At 36.9% G+C, this 23361-nt stretch overlaps 1 protein-coding gene across 10 annotated transcripts in view; it reads left to right on the forward strand.

Annotated features, from left to right (window-relative positions):
• Positions 1-17694, forward strand: part of GRB14 (growth factor receptor bound protein 14) — a 58795-nt gene extending 41101 nt beyond the window's left edge. For 3 of the 10 annotated variants that reach the window (XM_086896852.1, XM_023931101.2, XM_023931102.2), the window contains 9 exons: positions 4360-4497; positions 5565-5675; positions 5864-5959; positions 6518-6598; positions 8823-8939; positions 9069-9126; positions 9228-9315; positions 12956-13049; positions 16987-17694. In XM_086896852.1, the coding sequence (XP_086752978.1) occupies positions 4360-4497; positions 5565-5675; positions 5864-5959; positions 6518-6598; positions 8823-8939; positions 9069-9126; positions 9228-9315; positions 12956-13049; positions 16987-17133 (930 nt within the window). In that variant the 3' untranslated portion in view covers positions 17134-17694. Of the gene's footprint in view, positions 1-4359; positions 4498-5564; positions 5676-5863; positions 5960-6517; positions 6599-8822; positions 8940-9068; positions 9127-9227; positions 9316-12955; positions 13054-15204; positions 16007-16986 lie in introns of all 10 variants that reach the window. The other 7 variants (XM_086896853.1, XM_086896855.1, XR_002865961.2 and 4 more) reach the window with 6 other exon arrangements.
• Positions 17695-23361: the final 5667 nt, after the last annotated feature.

Here is a 23361-nt window from a genome sequence, read left to right on the forward strand (position 1 = left end):
AAGTGGATGTTAATCAAGATGTTAAGATTATCCCAAATATAGTAAAAGATTTTGCAAATTAAATTTGACATGCTAGATTCTGTAAGTAAATTTTACAAACCTAAATAAAATTTTTATGATTTCCAAACTGCTGCAAATGTAATGAAAATTGTTTCCCTTTTGCCACCTACATAACACAAATTTTGCAGTCTAGCATAAACATTTAATTTAGAAAATTCTGTCTCCTGTGTTTAAACAACTTTATATTTTTTGCTCAAAAATGTAATTTAGTAGTTAAAAAAAAAAATGAAGACTTTTATAGTAGAACTGTTTGCCATATATTCTTGTGCGGAACTTCTTTAAGCCCCATGTGAGATCTAGAGTATGTTCAAAGCTGGTAGATAAGATTAAGAATCATTCTGAACAGCTGCCATTTTGGTAGCTTGAAAAACATGTAGCAGACTCTCCTCTGTTGCTATTCTGTGTTGCATTGTATGTTTAATTGTATTTCATCAAATAAAATTTAATAGGCACAAAGTAAAGAATACCATGGTGGATTGTGTAGCCATTGTGCACATTTCAGCAGAAACTGTTGGGTAAATTGTTTACAGTGAGTCACTATTTCCTTGGAAACTTTCATTAAGACAAGTTAATGGGCTGCATTATTATTTGTGATGTGCTTGGTTAAGTATCAAAAGAGACATCAGTTTGACAATTCAATGCTTACAAGTGATTAAAAAATCACTTCTGATACTTTTACATCCTTTTGTGGTTTGAGCTGTAAGCAAGTAAAATGTTTTCAAGATCTTCCACTTTCAATTCTCATTGAAAGTGGAAGAGTATTTTGGCTGATGATTTTGAATGAGAACATCTTTGTAGAACAGAACCACAAAAACAGAAGAGAAGTTCATCTGTCTCCTATCCATTTAGCATGTGCTAAGTAAAAGTACTAGGTGTGGGATATAGAGAATGTCCGCATGTGTCAAAGACAGAGGTTTAATTGCTGCCATGAAGATCTTTAGCCTACAAAAGAGGTGTGTCACTGTATTGATCAGGGTATAGCTGCTCTGAGGCACAGCACTGTATGTACATGTCTAGTGGTAGGCAGTCTGGGTCATTTGGAACTTGCTTTAGGCTATTTTTTGGAAATTGGATGTTTTAAAATATGTCAAAATTGAACATAGTATAAAGATTTTAAGGTCATTATTTGGAGCCAGGCTTTCATTTCTTTAATCTTTCTGCCATAGCAAGTCTCTCTTTCCCTAACCAGTTTCTCACCTGACTGCCATTCTGGGCTTCAGGCTGAAACAGACCTGCACTCAATTTCAGTCTCTCATCAATCTCCTGAATGTTGTTTTAATCTCCCCATTGCCTTACTCTGTCTTCCACTCTAAGCTTTGTTGGCATTCCAGTCTGAAACTCTTAGGTGGACTGGAGTCTATAGGAGACTTCAGTATTGAGATTCACAATCAATTCTTCCCTAGAATTACTTGGTGTCCCCAAAATTTCTCAGCAGGTTTAGGGTAAAAATCCAGCTCATTCCCAGTAGTGTTGGTCTGGATCATGGCTACCTGTCTTCACATATTTGAAGAAATCAGTCATCAAATTCAACATGATTCACAAAGTCTTAGTATACTGATGGCTTCTTTAACTCCCCAAAACATGCATAAATACTCAAGAAGCATCCACCTTAGCAGATATTGTTGTTTCTGCTACTGCAGCTATTCTTTCATCGAAAATGTTGAAGATGTAGACAAATAAGTTTTATAGTTAGGAGTGCAACTCTCTGTCTTTATCAAATTCAATGACATCAAGGATTTCTGCATTTTTCACTATTATATTCATCTGACACAGTGCAATGTTGTTGTTTTTTCACTTTCTGATTCATTTTTGTTTATTTGTTTAGGGTTGTTTTTTTTGCAACAAAATATTTTTATCTGCTTTGATTCTTGTTCAGATTGGTTTCAAATTAGTTGGTTTACAGGTAATCAAATGGTAATCAAGTCCTTAGTGCTGTGTATACCAGTATCTGAAAGACGTGGTGGCATTTGACACCACTCTGCTTATCAGGGTATATATTTCACTGTGTGGGGAAAAGGGTGCAAGTTTATTTCTGCATATTGTGTGATCAGTATCCCTGTCTGCAGCATACTATCATTTAGCTCTCCCCTCTTCTTCCAGTATTAAGGATTTTTCTTATTTTTATTTGCATAAACAGGGCTCCATTCCCTCCTGTAAAAAACTTGTATGTACTTTCCATTAAAAAAAACAACCAACAAAACATGAGAGCCCCCAACCTGAAACAAAAACCAACCTGAAAAAAAAAAACATCACAAGGAAATTTTCTTTTCTACTATCATTCATTTTTGGCATTTATTACAGACATTCAGTTCTCACTCTGAAATATTTTTACTGCTCATCTTTCTGACAGTTAATGGTTTTGACTACAGCTTGTTCATGTTCTATTTTCTCACACAGTCCTCAGCTGTCTTAGAAAGGAAAAGATGGATTTAAGATTGCCTTTTTCCTAGCATTGCTGCTACTTTGTTTTAATTGATAGCATGGGTACAACAGTGACTGGTCGAAGCTTAGCATTGTATTCTCCTCCACTTTGGTCTGCTGAGTAAGAGAAGTGTTTTTCATGACAGCATTTCTGGTTTTAAGCTCTTATGGCATAAATCCTGGGGAAGACACTTGTGCAGGCAGGAAGCCAACCACTCCTTTTAGTTTCAGCAGAGACATTAAAGCCTAAAAAGATGCTCTTTTGTTTTTGCATACATTGACTCATTTAGATTTTACTAAAGCTTTCATTTGACTTTGTTCATGGATTTTGTACTTTTTTAGTTCAGCCTGTATATTTCCCACCAGTGAACCTGTTAGTACGTGGCAAAAGGGAAGATTAGCAGCCAGAACATTTACCAAGCCCTGCCTGTCTGCTTCAGCGTGGCTAAAATAGCTTAAGCTGCATTTGCACACAGCTGTGTGCCAGCAGCACGTGTAGATAGATGTATCTAGGCTTACTGTAATTGAACTGTTCAGGTGAATAGCAGTGGAGCTGCTCATAATGCAGTCCTGGTAGTGGGCTGGGGCACTCCCCTGGCCGGTGGAGCCCTGCTCATGTTACTGCATTCACACCAGCTCAGGTTGGTCTGCACCTGCTACAGTCATGCATCTCACTGCAAGGCAGGAAAACAATAAAAGTCAAAGAACCCTTGTATATTTTGGTTGAACTGTATTATTTAGTGGCCAGAGAACTTGGTGTGCTTCCAACATCAGGTTCACTTTTTAATTCTGCTGGAGTCCTGTACTGGCCAGTCCATATCTCACTTTGTAATCTTTTGTTTCACTCCTCAAATAAGATTTTCTGGAAATAGAAGTGGATAGAAGGAAAATTCAGCAATGAAAACTGCAGATACCGAGTAGAAAATCCTTTGTGCCATACCTCTATATAAGCCTTGACAGAATTTATGATACCAGAGAGCAGTCCTGGGGCAAGGTTCCTTGAAGAACTCAGTAATAGTTTCTGTGGCATATACAGAAATAGAACAATTCTGGGTTAATATGTTTAGAGGCATAGTTCTGAGTAGTGTTATTGGAAGAAGAGTGATAAAAATAAATGCATTACATGGAGTTAGGGTAAAGTTAACATGGTTGCTCATTTTTAGTGGGTACTTTTGCAGACTGAGTAGACCTGTCTAAGCCTCAGCAAGATAAGAGCTGTGTTGCACTCTGACAATGTCTGATGAAATGGCTGAAGAGAAGTCACAGAATAGCCTGAGTGGAGGCAGGAGCTGTCTTGGGGATTGGTGCAGTCTCTCTGATTTTGGTTTAACTAAAGCTCCTCCTTAAGCACCTTTCAGGTGCAGAGAACTTTATTCCCTCCTTTTGAAAATGCTAATATCTGCCTGACGTGCATGGGTTTGTAATTCAGAGTTTATGGTTTGCTGAATTAATTTTAACTCAGGTCGTGTAATTTTTCTGGTTTGTAACGTGGTGGGTGAGGGGAGGGACGTAACTTTTTTCTTCTGTTGTTAGCCCTGATTAGCAGTTTTATATAAATAGGGTCTGAGGCATGGGATCAGTACTTCTTCCACTGGTTTAGTTGCAGAAGTTCACATATTGCAGAAGTAATGCTCTCATTTCAAACCATATGGTTACATATAAATATGTAACTTGCTTAGCCTACCTTGGAGTTGTGTAACATTCTTACATGCCTTAAATCAGAGAGGTACTGTTAATAGGATTAGATGCAGTCATAACTGAATTACTGTGGTGTGATAGTGTCTTTAGGAGTTATTCCCCTTAGCCCTGAGTATGGTAATGAAACACAAAGCTGGTTTCAGAGGAAAAGAAAAATGCATGTCTGATACTTTCTTTCAGATGTTTCTTAGCTCCAGCACATATCCTGAGATTCATGGTTATTTGTATGCAAAGGAGCAGGGGAAAAAATCATGGAAAAAATTGTACTTTCTTTTGAGAAGATCTGGCCTTTATTTTTCCACTAAAGGTACATCTAAGGTAAGGGAGGAAAAAGAGAGAGAGCAAGATCTTTGAAGTCAGAGAAAATATGTATGTATTTATCATTTTGTTGTAATAATAACAACCAAAATTTATAACAAATAATTAAACTTATAGTGATAAAAAATAAAAAAATAAATTTAGTTATATAGATAAAATCTAGAGAGATATGGAGATAAAAAACTGGGAAGGTGTTGCCTTAGAAATTGTAGTTTCTTTTTGCCTGGTAAGTTTGCTTCATTCTGGTTGATATTTCTCATAACAGAGTACCCTGTTAAAATGAATTTTCAAATACTAATTAAATTTCTGAAGTATGAGTAGATTTTCTGAAAAGTAGATATAGTAATTAATTATATAAAATAAGAATTTTTATAGGACAACTTTGTGAATTCTCAAAATTTGTCACTGGACAGTTTTTCATTTTACTAGTTCAAATTTTTGATGGTGATATGTTTAGCCTTATCATATTAAACACTGGAGTTGAGAAACCTTTTATATAAATTATTCAAACCAATGTTTATTCATGTTTTGGATTTTCTGTAATTACCTGCCAAAGTTTTCATTGAGCAGGTTTGTATCCTTAGGCAAATTTATTTTGTTTCTTCCTTGACATATATACCTTATTATGTCAATACTAAGGTTATTATTAGAGGGTAGAGATAATGGTTACAAATAGTACTGTGCAATAATTCTAACAGTGTGTTGTTTTTCAGTTTTTTTGTTTTGATGTTTGAAATGCATACTGCTCTCAAAACTTGCCTCCTACTCGAAGTTTATTATTGCTTGAATTTAGTGGAAGTTTTCTCAGAAATTATATAACTTGTAGTCTGAGGCTTTTTTGCCCTCTGGAAGAATAAACTCTTTGACTGGTTTGATTTTTTTTTCCCCCTTTGCATTATGAAATGAATATTGAGTTGCTTCTTTTTAGATGTCATGATGTCATGGTTAAAACTGCAATTTGTAAGACTGTATTTTGGAACAGGATAACTACTGTACTCTTCCAAGTTTCTTATCTGGAGAGGCTGGCTAAAAGTAGTCTAACTGTATTACATTACTTTTCTTTTTAGGAGCCAAGGCATCTGCAGTTTTTCTGTGAATTCAGCAATAGTGATATGTACATGTCTTTAACAGGCAAAAAGATTTCTGGAGCACCAACAAACTATGGATTCTGCTTTAAGGTACAAACTTACTATTCTGATACATATTAAAGCAAGCCACAGCTTTTAGGTAAGCTTAAGTTTCTTTAAGGCTTTGAAAGCAATATTCAGCTGTCTGTTATAAAATAGGAGAATTAGTGGCTTTTATTTCAACAGGTATTATCTTCAAGATATGCTTTAATGCTAAAAAATGTGCTGTGGCCTTCTAGCCTAACAAATCAGGAGGAACCAGAGACCTGAAACAGCTCTGTGCAGATGATGAACAAAGTAGGACCTGTTGGATGACAGCAATTAGGTTACTCAAGGTAATTTTTTTGCTTGGAGTTAGCTTCTTGCATAAGTGTGCTATGTGATATTTTGCTGCTGTGAGTAGAGAGGTAACATCATTTTAAGTTCCCATGCAATAGCAGTATCAATTTTGTATGAAAGCAGTTTTTTTTTTTTCATCCCAACAAGAAGAGACAGACCAAATCCTGGAATCATTGTAAGGGATGGAATGATGCCTCAGTTCTGAAAATATTTAACATTAAACATATGCTTCTGTGTAACCATGTTGAATTCAGTGAGATTGCTGAGTACTGTTGAACACAAGAAGGGAACTTTAATGTTTTTAAAATGTGACTGTTTGTGACAAAATAGGAACAGGCCACTTGGTATATTAAATGGGTAGTATTTAATGCAAAGTGTACATTTAGAAAGGCAGCAGCAGCAATGTTGATGTAAATTTCCTTAGCCTAACATCTTTTGTCCCTGGTTTTAAATGGTAAAGAAAAGCGTGTGGTATCTTTTTCATCTGAAAAAAACACCTTGTTTGGCTTAGGTTTATAATTTAAAATGCTAACCATGTTATTTTCTGGTTTTAGTATGGGATGCAGCTGTATCAGAATTACATGCAACCATATCAAGGTAGAAGTGGCTGCAGCCCTTTGAATATAACACCTATGGTATGTCCCACAGTAGCTCCATGAATAAATACATGTTTCTGCCATTGTGCTCTTTTCAAGTAACTTGTGTCAGTTACACTACTGACGTGCTCCTTCGAAACCTTGCATGTGCAAACGCTTGCCGAAATATTTAGGGCTGCCAGGGTTGACTAGAGAGCTAATTAATTAATTTCCTTCAAACAAATGAGTTTAAAGGATTTTTCCCTATGTAAAATCTCCAGTATTTTGGGAGTTCATTGGCTTGGTACTGTTGAATGAACAGAAGATTTTGAACAAAGCAGCAGAACCGTAAATGCATTAAAAGAGAAGCAAAGTGTTTAAGGTTACATACACAGGCTGATGAATAAGGGTTGTAACAAATCCTTTTTGATATACTTTCTCTTTTAATTCTAAAAAAATTATATAAAATATTATGTACTTGAGATGAATTTCAGCTGATGTAATACTGACTGGACTTCAGAGAAAAATCATGATTTAGCAGATGGTCTACCCTGTTTTGGAGAAAAAACAGCCTATACTATACATTGTGTCCATCTTCTCAGTCAGATAGTTGGAATTGGATGAGGTTGTCCATTTCATAGTATCTTATGTTATCCCAGCTCTTCATGAGTCATTTGATTTCAGACTTTTTCATGGATGATTTATATCCCTTTTGTGGTTTGTGTTGGCTAAATTGGATAAAAATTACTTGTTGCCGAGATACGTGATAATGAGTTTATGGTGATTGTTTTTTTAGCTTTGCCTTTATTATAGTTCTTGCTGATAAAATGCCTAAGAAATGCATTTGCTATCACAGGTATTCACAAAAGTAGCTTTCAGTGATCTTGCTAATAAGCATGGCTTATTAAGCATGTGCTTAATATGCTGCCTGTGTCTTACTTTGTGTTATGTGAAGCTACTGCAATAGCCAGCTGCTGCTCTTATGATGGATCAGGGAACCACAACTGATTCTTTCCTCTTTCACTGTTGTGTGCGTTTTAGCTCCCATGGCTTCTAAGAGGCAGAATCCATACCCACTGCTAACAATGGCACTGTTTTTCTACTCGTGTATAATTCATGAAATTGAATAATCTGGGGATTAAGTACACATGCTAATGCATATACTGCATAAGGAATCCACTTCCACATTTCACATTCCTTAATTTCTCAACCATGTCAGCTAAAAAGGGTTCCCTCCACTCTGCTAGAGGCAAATATTTTGTCTTAATTTGCCCTTGTTTTTTCACTTCTGCGAAGTTCTTTACAGGTTACAGTTACTCAGATAGATCTTAGTCTACAGAGTCAAGAATTACAGTGAACTACAGAATTGCTGTCTTCCATTTCTAGTTATAATGCTTGTAACCAAGCAAAAAAAAAAAAAATAAAAATACCAGAGCTCCTCTGGTTTTGGACTGGGAGGCTACAGAAATCTGGGCCTCTTGTGTCCAGATGTTGCTTTAACTTACAGAGTGCTAGAATGCTCTTTTATTTATTACATATTCCAGTGCCTGCCAACATTTGAGCCATCATGATTCTAATAAAACCTGATTTTGTAAACCTTGGTTTCTGAGAAACATTTTGGTGATTTTTTAGGACTATTTTGTCAAACCTCAATGTTCTTATTCAGTTTTTAAAAATTTGATCTTCACTGAGAGGAAAAAAACACAAGCATTTTTTTGTAACAGATGCTGCAGTTTTTGAGTCTGTGATTAGAGTTAGAAGAGATGTATTAAAATAGAAGTTATATGCTATAGAAATTGCTCTTTTCAATGCTTAAATATGGTAAACTGAATGGTAATTTATATAGCAAACCTATAAATCCAATATATTTCTAATGAAATATCTTGAATATTTTTTAATTTCATCATTATATATAATAATTTTGTTTGTTACCTTTTTTTCCCTTTTACTTGGACATCTTAGTAACAGTTTCCTGACCTGTTTGACATGGAAAGGGCTCGTTATAGTTAAAAATATAAATACAGTTTATGGTAAAGTGATATATTTGTCATCCATTGCAGTAATGCAAAAAGATGGTCTGTCCTGCCAGACTATAAAATTGAGCTTTGCAGCAGCATACTGGAATTACAAATGCTCCCCAGGGTAAAATGAGTTTGGCTCTGATGGGAAACACTGCCAATACTTGAAATATCACTTACAAAACATAATGTTTTCTCAGAAGCTCACTTTTAAATGATGAATCTTGTAAAAAGTGAGCAAACTAAACTTATTTTCTTTGTTGCAGAGAAGCATTTCAGAAAATTCTTTAGTAGCAATGGATTTCTCAGGACACAGAAGCAGAATTATAGAAAATCCAACAGAGGCCCTTTCAGTTGCAGTTGAAGAAGGATTAGCATGGCGGGTATAAAAACCTTTGATTTATCAGAATAGTTTTTTCTGGCTTGGTGTTTTGGTTTGGTGTTTTGTTTGTTTGTTTTTTTTTTTTAAAAAAAGAGCTTTGTAGTCATGTTTTTGCTTCTCTCCCATACAGAGGAGAGGGTGTCTCCGACTCAACTCTCATGGTAGTCCTATTGCCATGTCTAACATGGGTATGTGTGAATTAATTCCTTGTCCGAGAAATGCAAGAAATGCAATAACTGATTCTTTCAATAAAGGGAAAATGTTTTCTCACTGATCTTTTTTTCTACAGCTATACACAGATCTCAGTCATGGTTCCATCATAAAATCTCTAGAGAAGAGGCTCAGAGACTCATTTTGCAGCATGGACTTGTAGATGGGTAAGTTAATTCTTTACATAGCTTCTCTGAGACATGCTTCTAGCCAACAACTCCTATTTTCATATGCCTCTTACTGGGAGGAGGTTGAGAAAGAAGTTTGCACTTAGCTAATAGGAATAAAAATTCTTTTCTATAGGGCTATCTGGGGATCAGTTGGTTCCTATTTTATATCATTTGGAAACAATGAAGTGGTGATGTAAAACTTCGATTCTGTCACTGTCTGATTACTCATGTCCATTCAGAGCCAAGCACTAGAGCTGTGTCTTTGCACAGGATTTTCTGGGAGCTGTCAACCTTGGCAGACATCGCTGTCATTTGTATCTCTATTAGTGATGAAAGAGTGAAAGAAGGCCTGAAAACGTTATTCGTAAGATGAACCGTACTGGGACAGACATTGAAAAAAGTATGTTTTTTTCTCATGAATTGGCTAAAAATTGTGTCATCCTTTAATAGTAAGCAATAAATGTTAGGATGAGACTTTAATTTTTTAAATATTTCATTTAAATATTAATTTAAAAAATGACAAAACAAGTAGGTGTTTTATATTCAAATCCTCCTGCTTTTCATTCCTGCACTTAGTCCTGTATGAAATTTAAACTCAGGCCTCCTTCATTCAATGAGTATTTCTATGAAAGGCTCAGTTTCTTTGAGTCTGCTTCCAGTTAGGTACCTGAAACATCAGATTGCTGGTTAAATTCCATCAGTTTTAGAGTAAGTCTGTTGTAGTACTACTTTCTACATCTACAGAAAGGGCTTCAGGAAAAAAAAATAAAGGGAAGGAAAGGGAGACAAATCAGGTCATAATCAGCACAGGGACGATTAGTTGGACTTCCACTTTCTTATTTTCAATTTTTAATTTTTTTAATTTCCGGGGTGTTTTTTTAAAGCCCGGCTTATCATCTTGAAGTTAGTTCTGTGCTCTGCATTTATTTTTGCATTTGATAGAAGAGTAGGACAGGCCATGGGGATGAATCCAACATATATTTCTGAGCAGGATATCATTCCAGGCCTGATGCATCTTCCAGTGTATTTCTTACACACACAGAGTGAAATGAGAAAGTGAATAAGACATTGTTATCATTTGTTTACTCCAGAGTTGTTTATGCTATATTATTGGAGCCATTCATGGTTGTGCAGTGGTATTTTGAGAAGGATGATGCTTTTGTGTGGACTGCCTAGAGTTAATTTGAACACTGATAGTAGGAGTGCTTATGTGCTGTCAGATAGATATTCAGGAGTTACTCTGAAGTAATGATCACATGACATCATGTGTTGACATCATTTTGATGAGCTAAAAGCATGAATTGTCACCAGAAATACAGCCATTTTTAATGAGAAAAACAAGACTAGTTTCCAGAGTGAGGGCAGAGAAAACAATCCATATTGATCCTTTTAAGGTGATCCCGAACAAGGAGCTCTCACACATACAATGACAAGGGATAGGGCCTCTGTAATACTCAATGTACCAACAAATATGTTCATGATGGCTTTTACAAGATAAGGAGGCAATTATATAAACTAACTACAGTAGTTGTAGTATTTGGATAACCCAATAACAGATTTAGGGACAGCAACAATCTTAAGGCATGCTATGATGGAAGAAGGTTTTTGGATCTGGTGTTAAACCAACTTTTTAAAATAAGTTCACATGGTGATATTGTAGATTTTGTATTTTATCCCCTAAAGTATGTTTGAAGACTTTTCAGTGGTAAGTTGTTGGCAGGATTGCAAACTGATCAGCATCTGATTGATGAAGGGGTAAGAGCATTACCAAAAACCCCATGGAAAGGTCTAATTTGTTGTTCAGAGAAGTTCATGAGGCAGAAGTTGACCAGAGTCATCCAGCATGTCTAAAAAGCTCCTTCCAGCCAACATTTGAGATTCTGTGAACTACAACTCATTCTTCTTAACAAAGTTTTTAAAAGCTCTTTGACAACTTAAGTAGATCTATTGTGATTATGTTAGAAAATAATAAAAATCTTTTTATCTGAAGGAGAAGACATATTGCTTATATTTGTGATAAAACAAGGAAAGCAATAAGAAAATGTTCTTGAAAGAACTGTTGAATGGGAACTTAAATCCCAATCAAAGTGATTACACTGTGTATCATTTAATGTGGATCCTAGTAATAGGGTATAGAGACCCCATTTTAGATATCTGCAAAGTGGCACACTGTTACGGTGTAATTTTTCTGAGTACAATGAAGTGGCAGTCATTGATGAGCAATGCATACGCTAGGAGGTGAGTGCGCAGGGTGTGTGCTAGCCGCTGTGAGCAGTGCCGTGGGTGTCCCGGGGAGGGAGGTGAGGGCCCGCTAGGTGGTGGGAGCGAGCCGCTGTGAGCGGAGCCCGCGCTGCCGCCGCTGCTGCCCGTGCCGAGCGCCGAGCCGGCAGCAGCCCTCGGCACAGCTGCGCCTGTGCGGGGCTCCCAGCTAGGCTGCAATGCTAATGATTATGGGCTCCAAATGGCTTCATTTCAGGTATTTTCTTAATGTGTAAAAATGGAACTCTTAAAAACTTTGAGAATGAAGTTAGTGTTTAGAATCCATGCCGGAAGTCAGTGAAAATCCGCTGCAAACCTTTGGCTGTTTTTTTTTTTTAACTTGAAATTCTTTTCCTGTGGTAGCTGGGCTCTCATTTCTGGTGTGTGGTGGGGCAAACAGTTATAATTAGGTGATCACTAATGCTCGTTTGCTTAAAACCTGCAAGTCCATTTTGCCCGTTTCTTTTCTGTCGTGAGGGAGAAGCGTGCTTGCCAGTGGCTGTCCCTCCATTTCCCTTCTTTTGGCACATTGGTCAGCTATATCTGTTCCAGAGCTGCACAGTACAAGCAGTTCAGACTCTTTCCACTCCAAAGCTATCTGTCAGGTTCTTCCCTGTCCTCAAACTGTTCTCTGCCAATATTCCAAACCAGGTGATTCAATGCAAACTGTCTCATGCTGGTAATCATCCTGTGCCGGTACCGAGTTATCCTACCAGGACTATGGCAAAGTTACGTTTGTCCTTGTTCTGGTTGGAATAAGCTGTCAGTGAATTAGTTGCAGTGGCACTGTTGGCCATTCAGAGTGTTATGATTTGAATAATGATTCCATAAAGCAAGCTGAATGTAGCTCTGTCTTACTGGGAACTTTGCTGGTGTGCAGAAATGAGAGTGCATTTATGAGGATTGGCCAGATGTGAAAAACATTCTTGTTTTGTGTGCCTTGCATTACCTTTTCTATAAAATTCCTGTTTAACTACCTTTTGAATTTTCCTTATAATGCTTGTGATTTTAGAAAATTCAAGTTTTCTCTAGTCAGAGTCCAAAGAAAAATTTTGTTCAAAGCACAAACTTTGAGGGTGCTTTTCTGTCTGAAGAAATGTATTGTAATTCTATGCAGTGTAAAAACTAACGCCTACAGTGTCATTTATTCTGAGAATGCATGTTTTTCACATAATAGACAAGGTGAAGAAGAATTTAAGAGAAAGTATTCCCAGTGACACATTTGCAGAGAAATGCTGATTAAAAGCCTAACTTACATAATTGATATTATTTATGCTTTTCACTAATACTTGCTGTAATGTATTTAGAACAGTTTTAACTGGATGTTAATTAAAGGATTTCAAATTATCTTACTTGGAAATTTTTTGATCTCTTCTAGGGTATTCCTGGTACGTGATAGCCAAAGTAACCCCAAAACATTTGTATTGTCACTGAGTCATGGATTAAAAATAAAACATTTTCAAATTGTACCAGTAAGTAAGTTTTTTTCACTTTATTTATGTAGTTGTAAAACCAAACAATTGAATAACTATGACAGACTATTGAAGAATTTTTTTCTTCTTTTGTTGTTTTATGGAAGACGTAAACATACCTGTATCATTAAATATAATTAGTATACTTTAGTAGAGTTGAACATTTTTGAGCTTTGCTATTTGATTTGTTCTAAAGTTTGACTAGTAGTATGAAATCCTGAAAAATTTCTTGAAAAATGAAGCAAATCTATTTCAACTGGAATAGAAGCAACCCTGATGGCATGAAAATCATGCATTAATAGAGTTTGTGCTTCCTTTTACTTTTCAGTATGTACACAATTTCTTAGTCATCTATTTTGGACTGCCTCCATTGTGTGTCCATATCTCAGTCTTCTGTTAAGGATAGTTTCAATATTTGTAGTCAAACATTTTGTTGACCTCTCTTATTGTTACTGTGGTATATTCATGTACAGGTCTTCTTCAGGGGAACTACAAAAAAAAAAAAAAAAAAAAAAGATTATTTAGTCCAGCTGCTTTATAGGTAAGCTGAAAGTTATTAGCTGAAATCATATTTTTATTAGTTTCCATTGAACAAACTGTACAGTTACCCCGCCAGAATGGTTAGCCATCCTCATTGCTTCCACTCTTTCACAAGGTGGTTTATGTGGGTTTCTTTACATGCTGCTTCTCTTGAGATGAGAAATACTTGAGCATTTTGTGTTTTGGCTACAGATACTTGACATAACTGAGCAGACCCAGAGCTTTTTTATCTCTCTTTACAAGAACCTTTCTTCCAGATCACATAATACTTTAGCCTCCATATTTCTTCCTGCTGAAGTTTCCAGCAGATTGTGCTCTTTCTCAGTAGAAATTAGTTAAGTGGCACTATTTTTTATTATTTTTTTTTCTTTGATCATCGATTCTATCTGATCATTCACCAAATTTCTGTATGCCTTACCTACGGCTTTAGCTGATATCCTCCACTAAAAAAAGTTCATGTAGAATAAAACTGAAGCATTATTTGAGAGGAGGAAAGAAGTCAATCAGATTAGCTGTAAGACTTGTCTAGGATTTTATTGTGTTTAGGTATAGAATATGGAGGATTCCTTCATCCAAAAATGGTAGTTACTCAACATATCCCATGGGATCATCAATGTATAGTACTCGATAGAAATCCTTGGTATAAGATCTCTGTGCATTCATTGACTCTAGTCACTTCCAGTATTTACTTTGGTATAAGTGTTGTGTGGTTTAGAAAACCTTCTGAACTCCATACAAAGAGTGTATGATTCTACTTCATTGGGATGTCCTTTAACTCTCAAATTTCAGAGACCACTTTTTGTATCAGGGAGACCCTCCCTTCTCTAAGCACAGGTGTTTCAGTATCTTTAGTTTCCTCTGAGATGGATGATTCTCTTCTTCCCTTCAGAAGACTGTGCTAAAACCTTGTTCTCCTGTTGTGGGATCTTTGCAGGAACTAGAAATTCTTAGTTTTGATATAAATTGTCTACAAACTTGGGTCACATTTTCCATGCTGTTCATCAAGAAGACCTGTACCACTTCATTGCAAAACTTGACTTACTTGAAGGAAATGCTTTTGAATTGTTTTTTAACTAAATAAATTTCTCCTATGCTAGTAACCAGAAAAAATAAATTATGATGAGAACAGCTTAATCCAGAGAGAGTGTGTCAGCATGTTAGCTGTTTGTCCCCCAAATATTGGCCCCCCCAAGTATTTCAGTTCCTTTCTTTCAGTTTCTGGTTGCATTCAGTAACCTTATTCCGTTCTCAATACCCTAACTTAAATGTGCTCTTTTTTTACTAGAACAGTTCTCTTTAAAGATTTCAGAAAATTTTTGTTTAAGGGAGGAAGGGTTTTGGTTCCAGTTGCTGCTGATCTAAATGATGTGATCATTTGCTAAGAAACAAGCCATTTTGTATTATTGTGGTAAATTCATTACTTATTAGTTGAAGATCAAGGTTACCTCTTTGAATTTTGAAATTCTACTGTTCTTTTAAACACTTAGCTGTTTCCAGCCATTGTAAAGGCAAATGTTCTTACTAAATGTAAACAAATAAATGTAATTTACAAAGCCTTTTTACAAGGTTAAAACAATTAAATCTCTAAATGAATTATTTTTCTCTTGTATTTTAGGTTGCTTCAGGTTATGCTGCACTTAAAAATGTCTCCTTTTAGATAGGGTATGCAGCCTGCTAGTTCATGTCTCACCCAGGTAAACAGGTGCCTCATGTTAACATTGGTAACCTGTGCAACAGGTATTGCAGGTGGGTAGTAGTTTACAATTGATTGTAAAAAGTTCAGAAGGAAACCTTTGGAATATATTTGGGATCCTGTACTGTGAAAATTGGAGAGCCTTTTAGTTTAAAGGTATTTTTCAGCCTTCATGTTCTGAGCTGATGCAAGTTCACATCAATGGATTCTATCCTGAAATTTCATCCGTGTGAAAGACGAAGAGTTGATACACAGTTCTGGGACTGTCTTTTTCTAATGAATGTTTTCTCATAACAGCCTTCTTAGCTTGCAGAAGATGCTAGGTTCTTAGGCAACAGAACTTTGACATAAGTTTTTACTTTGAGAAATATTAATAGCTTTAGAATTAGCAGTCTGTCTGGTATTAATTTCAAGGTTTGGAATTAACTTGTTAGGAGGATAACAGACATTTGAATTGTTAACTTTCCTTGCCTACAGTATGTTGGCAGGAAAATTGCATTCATAAAGGAAGTCAAATGAATGTTAATCCATTTTCAGGTTCTTGGCTGGAGCACAGGAATTTTCTCACATTGGTAATTCCTTAACTAGCAGTGTTTGACTGGTTTGACCAAAGTCTGAAAATAAAGAAATTGCAAACTACTTCCAGTCATGGTAGAAAGGGGTAGAATAACTAGGAGTCACAAGCAGTTCAGCAGCTGCTTCAGATAGAACATCTTAATTACAGGTAAGACAGCTAATTGTCTCTTCTCCCTTCCCCTGTATTCAAGTAGGGTAGTTCCATCTTTCTCTAGCACACCATCTGCTTCTCTGTGCTAGCCCTACTTCAGGATCGTCTGTTCACTAATCTTTCAATCTTGTATCTTTTTTTTCCCTTTTCTTTTTAAAAACAGTTTGAATAGGTTTTTTCACCCTATATTTACATGAATACCAATTAGTCACTATTTCAATAATCCTCTTGATATTACACATATCAGCAGTTGAGGAACTAAATCAAGAAATTGTATAGTCAGCAGTGCAAAACAAATTGTACAAGAGCTAACATTCAGTAACTTAGAAGAGGGAAATGGTGATTGCAAACTTTCAAGCATCTAAAACTCAAAAGGAATCTTTCAAGGTATCTGTTGAAGTTTCTTCTTTTCTGTATCTGTGCTAATACATGTTTGGAGCTGCAGCAATTCCTCCTACAACAAAGAACTACTAGAGCAAGTATGTCACTCTTGTGATGGGCAGTGTCTTGTGTAGCTAATACTACCCAGCACTCCACAGCACTGGTGTTTAGCCTCATCATACTTAAAAAAAGTGATAGAAAATCATGGAAGTGAATAGAGAAAAGGTTGAAATATATGAGTAACCTCAAACTTGGTTGCTTAATGTCACTTTGTAAGAACTCAGGGTTAGTATTAACCCCAGCTATCATTCCAAAACAGAGGCATGAAGTAGTATTGTTACTGCAGGAAGAGTATTCCTATACTTATTTAACTGTTCTTTCCTTTTAGGTGTGTGCTTGAAGTCAAATAATACATTGGTTTCCTATTGTTTTGGGGTTTTTTTGTGTAAATTATCACTGTATTTTTTATGCTCACAGTAGTTGTAAGATTATGAATAGATTGGTGTGTAAGAACACTTCTCAAGCAAGTGTTCCAGTCAGAAAGCATACCATAGCAAAAGAGGATATAATTGAATCTTGTTTTTCCATTTTTACAGTTGGAAGATGATGGGAAGCTATTCTATACCCTTGATGATGGTCATACCAGATTTACTGATCTCATCCAGCTAGTGGAATTCTATCAACTTAATAAAGGAGTACTACCTTGCAAGTTAAAACACTATTGTGCACGGATTGCTCTTTAACCAAAGTATTTGTTGTTTCATCAGAGGGATAGGAAGATACTAGTATACTTTTACCTCCTAAAGGCAATTTGTATAGCAAAAAGGGGGAAAAACACATTACATTGTAAAGATTCTATGTTTAAGCTGAAAAAAATTAATAAAAAATAATATCCTATGTAGATAAGAACTTTGCTTTGTGATTGTCACAGCAAAATTAACTTTATGGTTTTGAAAAACCGTTCTTTCTGATGTAATTCTTTAGTGTTGTCTTGAAATTTCTGGGGTTTTTTTTCAACTGAAAACAGTTTTGAAAAATACTGTGTAACTCCTACAAAAATATAACTGAAGGAAAATCTTTGTTCTTAGCTTTAAAATTAACTTTTTTTCTCTATACATGTTTCTCATATTTTCTGTTCATTACATAAAAGAATAATGTTTACTGTGGCAAGGATAAAAAGCTGAACTACACATTTTATTTGTAAATAAAATGAATAAATATTTTGCACTATATTTTTGAATGCTACTTTGAGGATTATCGTATCCAAAAAGTGAAAAGTCATTAAAACCACTTATAACTGCTCAGTTGTATTGAGTTGTGCTATTCTTGTTGTAATATTTTAAAGGATTTTTTCTCTAATCCAGTGACTGAATCTACATCTCTATGCAGAGCTGGACTGTCACTTACTTGGCTGTGAAATGTATAAACTTGCATAAATTATTATGTAGTGCATAATGTATTTTAGTGTATATCTATAATCTCTGACGCAAAGAGAGGCAGAAAGACCTTTTAAGTACTGTGACTCTGCACAGTTGAGGAGGGAATCTAAAAAAATAAGAGTAGTGTTATAATCATTGTAAATTATCAATAATTTACTTACAAATAAAGGTAAATCCGGTGGACTTAGCTGAAAACCTCATGAAAGTGTATTTGCAGTCAGTTCCTAGCTTATTTTATTATTTGTTATAAAATAAAGATGTCGATTTAACTACTAGTGAAGCAATCCTTACAGATTACCAAGTATCTAACATGCCAGCTAAAAAGAACTGTGCCAGTAGGCCAAGTCAAATTTTGGACCACAGCATTAGAACAAATTTTGGTATTTGTATTTTGAAGAAGAGTTGATACTGCTGTATCCTTGGACAAAAACTCGAGTGGAATGGGACTTGGGAAGGAGGCATCCCCAAACTGATGCTTTGCTGTCCAAGAGATTTGATCTTGTTATGAGGGTTCAGGACATTGTCCTGGGTATCTTTACAAAGGGTAAAGGCTGGAGTAAAAGTGGTGTTTGAAGATGGGCCATCACACTGAATCCAGCTCCCCCTTCCTATGCTTGCTTGAGTTCCCTGAGTGCCAGGCATAGCAGCTGCTCTGCTGTAGGGGGAGGTGGGAGAGAAGGTAAAGGAGGCCTGGGTGAGAGATGGAGCCCGTGGGCCCGGAGGCACAGCGGTGCCAGGACGTGTCAGCCGACAAGGTCATGGACATGGAAGCATGAGAACAGTACGGTAACTGTAGCCTGTGGTTTTGTTATTGTGTGTCTCTGGAAGGCAAGCATAATAACATAATACTGTGATACTTAATTTACCGACTTGATCCACACATCACTGACCTTTTCCTCTGGTATGCAAATGCAGTTTTTAAAGCTCATTAAAAAAGCAACTCTTCCTAATGTGTACCAAAGATGCAACATATGTGGTGCCTAAGATCATTACATTAGGAAAGCCTTGTAAAACTCTTTACAGTCTAATAAATACAACTCTTAAAGCTCAAACATGATTTCAAAATGTACTTAAAAAAAAAATAATTAAAACCTCTTCAGGTTCTGTTTAATAACGTGATTACTTCTCAGGTAGTTTTATTTCAGATGTTGATGTAGAATAAGGAGAAACATTCTCTGCATCCCTTATTTGTAATCATCTCTTGACAAGTGTCTGTTGTCTATTTTAGTCCATTTCTCCTCGGGACATGTGAAAGCTTCGCTATAATTTTTGTTTGTATTTATGTATGCATGCTTGGCAGAGAAGCCAACTGCTCAGTGAGTGAGTACCTGTCACTGTTGGACCTATCAGAAGAGAAAATAATGTAGAAATTATGTCACATGGTGGAGAGACATCAACCATCAAGAAGCTTTGCCCGCTTTTTCCTTTTTGTTTCACAAGTGAAATTGAAAAACAAAAAACAAAACTCAGCCAAAATGATAACAATAATAAAACCTAAGTAAAATGAAGTATTGCTTAATGAGCATGGGATTTGGACATTTGAACTATCAAGTATTCAAAGCTTTCTTATACTGCAAAGCATTTCCTCCTGCATTTTGACAGCTCTCTTAATTAAAATCCAAACTGAAATGTTGCTGAGAATACATAATCTCTTTTATATGATGTGTATACCTTTCCTGAACTCTGTTGTTTGTGACCATGCCAGAAAACAAACCAAACCAGTAAAACTAATAAAATCTAGTTTGCTGTTGAAATGACTTCACAGGCTACCTCCTTGTTTAAATATTACTGAACAAACAACCATGAAGGAGGTAGTCTTAATGTGTAAAAGCAAAGAACCAAACACCACCCTTTAAAAGTCAAATATTCTGATATCCCAGACTTCTTTCTAATGTACTAAATGGTACAAGTGGTTGATACATGACTTTCAAGATCCTTACTTGCAACGAGTCAGCAAGGAATTTCTGTGAGATCAGCCAGGATAAGTCTGACCATAAAGTTCTTTGGGGGTGTAGGCAATGCTGTTTAGACAGAATTTCAGTGTGTTAACTGTCACTTCTAATTAGGAATACTACACGTTGGTGCCCACCTTCACAAAGAGAATTGGCTAATCATGAGTTGCTAACAGCTCAGGAAGAAATCAGTACTATTTTGGGCAAGCCCGTCTATCTGTCTCCAACATTTGCTTCTCTACAAAATGTGGACAATTATATCTACCTCACAGAATGTTTATGGACTGATTTTTAAGAAAAAAGCCCAACGGAACAATAGAAACTGGTGTTACTTGCAGAAGGGTTCTTTAATACTTAAAATGGTATGTTTTTACCTTTACTTGATGGAAATTCAGAGCCAAAACACCTAGGTATGAAGCATAGCATTTGAAAAACTCTTCATGTTTTCTTCAGATTTAAAATTTTATCCTTCTCTGAGTGTTTATGTGTAGTGCACTGCCAGGAAGAGAGAACTGAGCTTGCCATGTAGAGGAACCAAAAGCAGTGTAAGTGAACAAGCCTAGCTTGCTATCTGGGGTAATTAGCCCTGCAGGGGTACTCTGTGAGATGTGAGCTAGTGCAGAGATCATGCTGAAGCTCAGCATTGTATTTGTTGGCATGCCCTTTGTGCCTTAGTTTCCAATCTAAAAATCTTCTTGGCTCAAAGGAGATTAAAAGTTAATTCACTGGTGTTTCATAACGCATATACTTTCATGGCTGGAATTAAGATGCACAGGCAGCATTAAATGACATTTTTAAACTTCTGAGTGTTTTTTCTCAGCAATCTTATTAAGTCACTGGAGTTTTTTGAAATGTAGTTAGTCTTCGAGTCATCCAACTAAATGTTTTGAAAGAGAGCTTTAACCCATTAAATAAAAGAGGATTATATATGTAACTAACTACAAGTGGGATCTTGCGAGGATAATTGAATTTCTGTCAAATGTTGTCTGTTACATCCTGGTTTAAGAATTGTAGCATTTTGTGCTTCCCTGGGGGTAGAATTATTCTATAGTGTGCTTGGAGTATCTCATTTTAAGTTAAAATCAGCTTATTTCAAGAGGATAGCCTTTTTTTGTTGTTATGTTGTTTAAAAGCTACTCATCTTCATCTAAATAGAAGCCACTCATTCACCAATTAGTTTTAACTGTTTAAACCCATCTATTAGCTTTGGCTTGCAAATAAGTCTAGCATTTGTCTGTAAGAAATCTTATACATAATTCTTCTTACCTTTATTAAAATAGTTTAGAAAAAGACAAAGCAATTTACAGTTTACATCAGTGTGTCTGTTTGATTGGAAAAATAATTATTTTTATTACTGTTCTGTACTATCCTAGTATTCACACTGTAATGCATTCCATTTCTAATTTCAACTTTGTAGCTGAAATCATCGAAGATGGGACATACCCCATTACTTGAATATACTTGCAAGCTTTCAGAGGTTAAACACTTATGGTCTATGCATAATCAATGTGTATGGTAGCGCAATTAATGTTAACTTTAATGAAATGCATGAATATTTAAAACTTAATGAATCTGACTTTACAGCACGCTTTACAGCCTGGCTCACATATGCGAACAGTATTGACTGTTGGCCTCTGGATGTCAGCAGTGTATCACGAAATTCCTGTAATCAGCCGCTGTTTTCATGCTTCCTCCCAGAAATATCTGTGACTTGTGGTCTCTGCACACCTCCAGAACACCCAGTGCTTTTTCCTCTTATAAATTATTCACTTACTCTGTACCAATTAGTTCTACCAGTTGCTAGGTTTGTTATCAAGTTAAGCTTCAAGACAAGAACCTGAACTCAATGAGTGATTAAAAATTTATTAGCAGAGATGATTAAATATGCAGATAGTCTGTGAAGCTTGTTCTTGAAACCATTATATTACCTTTTTAATACTAATGATTTGTATAATTAATTTTATAAAAGCCTGAAAGTCTTTTAAAAAAATTCAGAGTAGGACATAAAAGGGAAGAGATTAAATACAGAGGAGGCAGTGAACCTGAGCATTAAAACAGCTCATTCACATGTATAGGCAATAAAGTGATTTCCTTACAGGAATAGTTTGTGGTTTTTCTTCCCCTCTGCTAAGTTGATTATTTTATTAATCTTTTAAGCAATTTGGGAAAACTCTTATTATCTAGTGAGTCGTATTTTCAAAATAGAACTTGATGTGATTAACACTGATAATATAGCTGATTCGCTGAAACTTTACAATTAAAACTCAGTTCCTACAACATTTAAGCACATGCTGGATTTAGGCATGTGAAGAGCCCCGGGGCTTCCACGGGAAAGAAGATAGAGGTGCATTACCACCACAGGGTGCCACTGGGCAGCGTGGCCAGCGCCAGGCGAAGTTTCTGAGGGAGGGGTTGCCCTCATGCTGTGTTTCTGAAGGGGAGGGAGGTGAGCAGGGCCCCAGGCTGTGCCCATGGCAGCAGCCAGGCCTGTTTGGGGTGTGGGCAGCAGGACTCCCCAGAGCCCGCTGGGAGGGGAGCAGCCTGGTGCTTTGAACCTGCAGGGCTGGCTCAGGAGCTGGGCCTGTCCTCCTTTCCATGGGGGAAAAAAACCAAATTACTGCTCTGTCGCTCTATTGGGAACGGCGAGAAGAACGACACAGACTCTCTTGTGGAGTCAAACTGGAGAATTTTCTCCCGGTTTATTACCTCAGGCCTTTTTTATAGACCAATACGTGAAAAGTACAGAAAAGAAAACTCTTATTGGTTAGTAAACTAACACATCACCATTATTGGTCAGTGAGGTTCACCACCCCTCGACCTTCTCTTGCAAGAAAACAACAAACAGCACCTGCAAGGAGTGTTTCTGTCTCTGAAGATTGTTTTAATTCCTCCTTAAGATTCCCAGGCCACTTTCCCAGGCAAGACTGAGAAAGCTATGCGGCCTGCAATGTCCACAGGCATTGTGCTTCCTGCTTCACAGTTAGCATCCATACTGCTCCTTAAGGGAGTAGCTAGAGCAGAAGTCAGTCCTGGAGCAAGGCTTCTTGCCTTCCATGTTCCTGAGAGAAGCGAGCCCTCAAGGTGGTAGCTATGGCTGCAGGGAGTGCAGGCGACTGCTGCCAGCCAAGGGTGTGGACATGGCGCTGCTTTTGGCAGCTGCTCGTACGTGCAGTGGGGTCTGAGTTGGTTTGTACCTCTGTGAGCTGGTTTGTACCTCTGTGAGCTAGTTTAGGAGGTAATGAGACCTGGCCACACACTGGGAGCTGGTATGCTGGAGATGTGAGGGAGGCCTAGGGGTGAGCTGTGGGCTGCCATTCCAGCAGGGCAGGCAGCGCTGGATGGGCGCACAACTCAGCACTCTGCAGCAGGGAGAGCCCAAGGTCTCTGTTCTCTCCCTCTCCTTCCAGCTCTGCCTGGTGCTGTGCCACCAGAGGCCACAGCTGGTGGCCCCAGGCACACCACAGGAATGAGTTGCTGTGAATGAGGCTTGAAGGAAGATGAGGGTCTGGACAAAGTGAGTGTCAGCAGCCCAGCCTCCTGGAAAAACAGAAGTTGCCCCTCAGGTGATGCTGATGAACCC

The sequence above is a fragment of the Cyanistes caeruleus genome, chromosome 7 (genome assembly GCF_971803275.1).
Source record: "Cyanistes caeruleus chromosome 7, bCyaCae1.hap1.1, whole genome shotgun sequence".
Taxonomy (NCBI): domain Eukaryota; kingdom Metazoa; phylum Chordata; class Aves; order Passeriformes; family Paridae; genus Cyanistes; species Cyanistes caeruleus.